The following is a 7,056-nucleotide window of genomic DNA, read 5'->3' on the forward strand; positions in this document are numbered from 1 at the left end:
AGTTGCGAGTAGCTGGATTATTTGATACCATGTTAAAATGTTAGACTTTTGAAGTTGTTACTTAAATTTACAGTACTTCTTTCAAGATATAATACATTATTTGTAAACAGTTTAAAGCATACAACTACCCATTCTCAATAACTAGAAATAAATCGACCCAAAAGCAACATAGTTCATTCTTCCCCACATCAACGGAAAATAATTTACATAGAAACTAAAACCTCCAGTGATTAGAATCATCTTAACTCACAGACTCAGGTTAAGAAAATGGTGAGAAACGCTTCTCTGATTTGCATGCATTAGTTCGAAGCATTAATCTCAATCAGATTATCCTACAGATAATCAGTCGCTGACTTTCTTTTCACAGTTAAACTACACAATGTAATTATGTTGTCTAGACTATAGTTAAACTACCCAATATAATTATGTTGTCTAGACTATAGTTAAACTACCCAATATAATTATGTTATCTAGACTATTGTCAAAACTACACAATATAATTATGTTGTCTAGACTATAGATATACTACCCAATATAATTATGTTGTCTAGACTATAGTTAAACTACCCAATATAATTATGTTGTCTAGACTATTGTCAAACTACCCAATATAATCATGTTGTCTAGACTATAGTCAAACTACCCAATATAATCATGTTGTCTAAACTATAGTTAAACTACCCAACATAATTATGTTGTCTAGACTATGGTCAAACTACCCAATATAATTATGTTGTCTAGACTATGGTCAAACTACCCAATATAATTATGCTGTCTAGACTATAGTTAAACTACCCAATATAATTATGTTGTCTAGACTATAGTCAAACTACCCGATTATATTGGGTAGTTTGACCATAGTCTAGACAACATAATTATATTGGGTAGTTTAACTATAGTCTAGACAACATAATTATATTGGGTAGTTTAACTATAGTCTAGACAACATAATTATATCATGTTGTCTAGACTATAGTTAAACTACCCAATATAATTATGTTGTCTAGACTATAGATATACTACCCAATATAATTATGTTGTCTAGACTATAGTTAAACTACCCAATATAATTATGTTGTCTAGACTATAGTCAAACTACCCAATATAATCATATTGTCTAGACTATAGTCAAACTACCCAATATAATCATATTGTCTAGACTATAGTTAAACTTCCCAATATAATTATGTTGTCTAGACTATAGTTAAACTGTCCAGTGGAAGTCAACTTTTCCGGTCTTAGGAATTATATTCTTTACTTCAAGTTAGTCTATTCTGTCGAATCCCAAACGCCGATCCCGATCTGATAAACCCGATATAACATCAGTCGCCTCAGATAAACCCGATATAACATCAGTCGCCACTCCGAATCACAAGAGTTTCACTCACTTTCTCGTTCACATATTTCAAAATAACCTAATTCACAAACATCTGTTACATAATTCACAGGAATTTATTTTGTTAACCTCCGTTACTAGCCTAAAGGAAGTCTCCGTTACTTAGTATAAAAGAAGTAACCGTTACCAAGTACAAACAATTTCACTTGTTAGTCTTCTTTATCTAGTCTACAGGAAGTCTCCGTTACCCAGTACAAACAATTTCACTTGTTAGTCTCCTTTATCTAGTCTACAGGAAGTCTCCGTTAACCAGTACAAACAATTTCACTTGTTAGTCTTATTTATCTAGTCTACAGGAAGTCTCCGTTACCAAGTACAAACAATTTCACTTGTTAGTCTCTTTTACCTAGTCTACAGGAAGTCTCCGTTACCTAGTACAAACAATTTCAATTGTTAGTCTCTTTTATCTAGTCTACAGGAAGTCTCCGTTACCCAGTACAAACAATTTCACTTGTTAGTCTCCTTTATCTAGTGTACAGGAAGTCTCCGTTACCCAGTACAAACAATTTCACTTGTTAGTCTCCTTTATCTAGTGTACAGGAAGTCTCCGTTACCCAGTACAAACAATTTCACTTGTTAGCCTCGATTAGATATTCGAAAATAATTTAACTCGTCAGTCATAGGGTAATTTTGTAATATAATAACTTTCGTTAGTATTACTCAAATTTTCATCTGTAGCCTAATGGCTCGTATTTAGAGTAACAACTTTACAACATTTTGGATGTGATCGTACTTACCTTCCTTAGTTATAGACAAGTCACAGAGTTAGATTGTTTTGACAAATCTTGACTTTCTGTGTTTCAATAATCCTAATCTGAGAATTAAACATACGGAAATAGATTTTGCTCGTTCTGTAATTAACTTGTATTAGCCCTAACCAAACACACGAAAAGAATTAATTAAGCAATCTGTCACTTTCAGCTTCTTAAACACAACAAATACAGCGGGAGGGGCTTTAATGCCAGAATGAACAGATGCTTTTCTAAATCTCCGATCCTACAGACAAGTGCATGGCATATAGTCATGTGGTTACATATGGTTGTCAAAGTTACGTAAAAAAAAAAAACGAAAAAAGAATTAATCGCCTTTCAGATGAAGTATAGAAAGTACCAGGCTTTCTCGTAATAATCCTTTAAAACCCTAGCGGACTTGGCAAGTCGGTGTAGTTTATCTGACATTTAAAAGACAAGCAAAATAAGAAAGAAGCAAAACTTAAGAAATCCCTTTCGAGATGTATTCACTCACAGTTCTGTGGTAAAAACTGGAATGTCATTAGGTATATCTTCCAGAGCTTGCCCAGAGCAATCCACCATTGTACCTTCACAAACACATTTTTCTGGACACTTTACGTCAACGAGACATTCACCCGCATACTTCGTCCGCTTTTCCTCAGAACCTAAACAGAGTATAAACCACAGCTTTGAAAGCTGCACAGATTTCACACCGTACGTTAAGCTGAACTTTAAAGTAAATAACTCTTACAATTTCAAAGGAAATACAACATGCCGCTCCAACAAATATTACTACACATTAAGTCGGCTGTATTCTCGATTTTCTTTTTTTAAAATTAATGAGAAATTATGTTAAAATTTCATGAATGTTAAACAACTGAAACTTATGTAGCGCTTACAGAACTATAGCCAAATCTATATATTTATACATAAGTTTTAAATGAACTAATTCTAACTCTATGTTTAAGCAGACACCTCACACTACAGGAAGCTAGAGAAAGATTCGAGCGTAGATAAATGAACACTGTTGAACCTTTCTACGGTAAGTACCATTGTGAGCTGACGTTATCAATGTACGGTGATACTTCAGTAAAATAAAAAGGAATAAGCATATTATTCATAATGAGAAAACGTTTTTGTTTCCGACGACCTGTTAAAAGTTGACGTGCTTGAGATTTAAAGGAAAAATGTTTTATTAAGCACCTATTGTACTGATTGCCACTTATTACTACCTAAAACTAAATAAGAAAAATGTCGCCTAAAAATAAAGTTTTCATGTTTTATTTATGTGCCTTTTTGAAGAACCAATAGCGACTAGGAAAACACCGTTGAAACTGTTACAGGCTTATACTTGGTCTTAAACCATGTATTCAATGAATTTGTCTAAGTGTATCGGGTTAAATACAGTTGTTTTGCTATTTCTAGACACAATTTGTATATACATTTCTTCTGATGTAATAAATCGACACAAAATAAGTTATTTTGAAGACATAAAAGCTAAATGCTATACATCTATACAAAAACTGTTAGCTAGTCTTAACAACACATCCAAATGGTCACAGGTTTCTTGTCTTAACAACACATCTATATAGTCACATGTTTCTTTTCTTAACAACACATCTATATGGTCACAGGTTTCTTGTCTTAACAACACATCTATATGGTCACAGGTTTCTTGTCTTAACAACACATCTATATGGTCACAGGTTTCTTCTTATTACAATATTTGCGTTGCCAGCAGCAACAAGAAGGCCAGATTTACTTGACTTAATGAGCTATTTTCAAAGATATAGTATATAATTAAATGATTACAAGTTTTAATTGTTTTGTTTATTTTCCTGTTCATAAGTGGCCTTACTATTCAGCCATACTTAGATATAGAACATTCAGAACATTTTCTAAGTAATTAGTTAAAATGATTTTGAACTGTTGTAGGTTTCTTTCAGTAAAGAATTCTATTTACACACACAAGAACAAGTGTGCCAACATATAAACACAAAATGTCATAATGGTAATTCTACATTAGAAATACTTGGACAGGATAGATGGGCTTTAGAAAACGTATATTGTTAAGAAAAACAAAACCATTACCAAGATGTTTTAATGGGATTTTAAGTTAGTTAGACTGAATATAATTCAATATATGTCTACACGTAAACTTTCTCAAATTTAATGTTACAAGTTTAGCTATGTAAAAAACGAGTTGGGAAAAAAAAGCGATCAGACATTAAATATTTTTATACTTATAGCAGGCTGGGTCATTTAACTTCTCTGCAACAAAGCTTCCCCGTTGGCTTTTAATATGATTAACACGTACCAAGGAGGAAAATATATTCATTCAAAGCACTGATGTTTGAGAAGGTCATTTGTAAAACTCGGCGTTTTCTCAGAGCATTTGGAAGTTTATTAATTTGGGTTTCTGTCCAAATTTTCACCTGCGCTAGCTTGTGTAGCCCCATAAATGGTCAGAATATTTTTGTTTATAAAGCATAATCACTTCGGACACTAATGAAAATCATACATTGATGTAGCATGCTAAAAGTGAGTGAATTAACGAGGTGATATGGCTATTCCATCATAGGTTCTTCAAGTTATTAATTAGAGATAAAACACATTTTAATTGCTGTTCAAAACTGAGTATACTATCATGTTCCATATATTGTTACATAAGAAACGATAAAAAGAAGAAGCATTTTGTTAACACATAACACAAAACTTTCTCTATAATGCTCATTTTTCAGCATGTGTTGAACTTCCAAAAGTCAAAAACTAGCTGTATCGTTTAAGGAAAATAATATATAGCTTCTTATTTGTTTATAATACTCTTCGCAATCTGTGTATGAATTCCTCTTTTGAACATATGTATCGAAGCTCTATGAAATATAATAACTACCATGAAAGCACCTATGTATATTCTTTTAGGTCACTGATTTAGTTAATAACGTCACTGTATTTACGACGTTATATAAGATCACAAACTTGTAGTACAAGGCAGCAATCACTAAATCGAATGCATTTAATACCTTTACATTTAAATTTGTTTTCCTTTAGGGTGTTGATGCGGCGACGATGCATTCTCTCCGGACTCTCACAGCGGACACCACTGGTTTCTATCGGTTTCAATTCCAGATATTCAGCTAGCCACCGCAGGTTACAGTCGCAGATGAACGGGTTTCTTCCTAAGTGTCTAAAAAAGGATACTTCATTACTATTAAGTTACATATATATATACACTTTGAGGTAGCATAAACTTAGAAATGAGAGACCATTGCCGATATCAGGGGACCATAACATAATTTCCAAAAAAGAACGCGCATAAAGTAATTGAAAACAATGACGACATTTGTGACGAACAAATACATGTAAGTAAATAAGCTGATGATTTTTTGTTGTTGTAAATTTCAAGAAAGTCACACAAGGGATATAATTTTCAACTGATAAACAAGCGGTAAAGCAGCTAGAAAACGGCACCCACCGTTAACTCTTAGACAACATTTGTCTGCTTTGGTAGTGCAATTTGACCGTTATTCTTATAGGACTCTCATGGCCCAAAGCACAGAGCGCATTTTTTACGTCAACGGGCCGCAAACGATTCCGCAAATTCATACGCTAACCACTGAGCCACGTTCGGCCATAGTAAGCAGTTGAAAATTACACATGACATGAAAATGATAAAAAAAAATGCTTTGGTGAAAGCAATTAGTAACTGGAACAAAATATATGAATATTTATATTGAGAACCAATGCAATTGAACGATTATTACTTATCAACCATCACTGAGCACGTGTTTACTCATTATGGAATCCTGTTTTTTCTTTTCTTTTTTAAAACTAAAGCTGCGCAGTAGACTATGTATGATGTGCCACCGAGGGTATCAAGCTTAAAGCTGAGCCATTGGTGAGGGCATTATGGAATAAATTAATAATTACTTTAATATATGGCGTTTAATTACCTTGTAAAGAACCTTGAAGCATTATTGTTAGAATTATTTTTTGAAATTCCAAGTGTAGTTTTACTTCACTTAAATGTTACATTTTAATGTTACACCAACAAACAGTTACACGTCTGGTAACACTGTGGTTTTAGAAATGAAAGAATGCACCAAATTTCCATGACAACGACTGATGCTTTAAGACGAGGTTATTCTATTTTACATGTTTATAAACATATATTACTAGGATTCTTTAAAAAAATCTCACTATTCAACAGGGGAATGTCTAAGAATCAGCAATTTCGGCAAGCACGGTGCTGTCACAGCTCGTGTGTGGTCTTTCACGTAACGACCCACGTGCATTAAGAGGTTGTGTTTGTTATTTATACAGTGTTTATAAAATGTTGCAACATTCTTAAGTAATAAGAAAGAAACAGAGCCAAGCATATACAAAGTGAGCTGTACTTAATTCTGTGCATTAAGCAATATTTTACTGTTTTGAATACTTTTTATCATCTCAAGAGTATATGTCGAAAAATAAATTATTCCAGCAATATTGCACTAACGACGAACGTAAAAAAATCAAAAGTTTTTTTTCTCTTAAATTGTAGAGAGAATATTAAAATAAAACCACAATGTAAATATTAGGAATAATACAGCAAGGAGGATTTTTGAATAAAAGTACATTAAGAATACTCAGATAATACAGCAGTCACCAAATATTATTTAAATATACCGCCGTTGGAATATTAAAATTATCTACTAATGTTAGTAGTCATATAAAATTCAAATAAACCCCAATGTGGAAATATTTAAATAATATACTATCACTGAAAATTCAAACAAACCGCAATGGGTCCTCCCCCCCCCCCGGTAATTCAGCGGTAAGTCTGAGGGTTTATAACGGTAAAATATCGAGGTATGATACCCGCTGTAGGCAAAACACAGATAGCCAATTATGTAGCTTTGTGTTTAATAACAAACTAATAAAACCACT

The 7,056-nt window shown here is 32.9% G+C and overlaps 1 protein-coding gene across 1 annotated transcript in view; it reads right to left on the reverse strand.

The window, feature by feature from the left end:
* The window catches only part of LOC106460931 (protein slit-like), a gene marked incomplete at its 5' end in the record, with an annotated part of 55,542 nt that extends 50,228 nt beyond the window's left edge, over positions 1–5,314 (reverse strand). Inside the window, 2 exons of the mRNA XM_022387731.1 lie at positions 2,642–2,792; positions 5,151–5,314. Of these exons, the coding sequence (XP_022243439.1) occupies positions 2,642–2,792; positions 5,151–5,314 (315 nt within the window). The remainder of the gene's footprint in view (positions 1–2,641; positions 2,793–5,150) is intronic.
* Positions 5,315–7,056: the final 1,742 nt, after the last annotated feature.

The sequence above is a fragment of the Limulus polyphemus genome, unplaced genomic scaffold, assembly GCF_000517525.1.
Source record: "Limulus polyphemus unplaced genomic scaffold, Limulus_polyphemus-2.1.2 Scaffold865, whole genome shotgun sequence".
Lineage (NCBI taxonomy): Eukaryota > Metazoa > Arthropoda > Merostomata > Xiphosura > Limulidae > Limulus > Limulus polyphemus.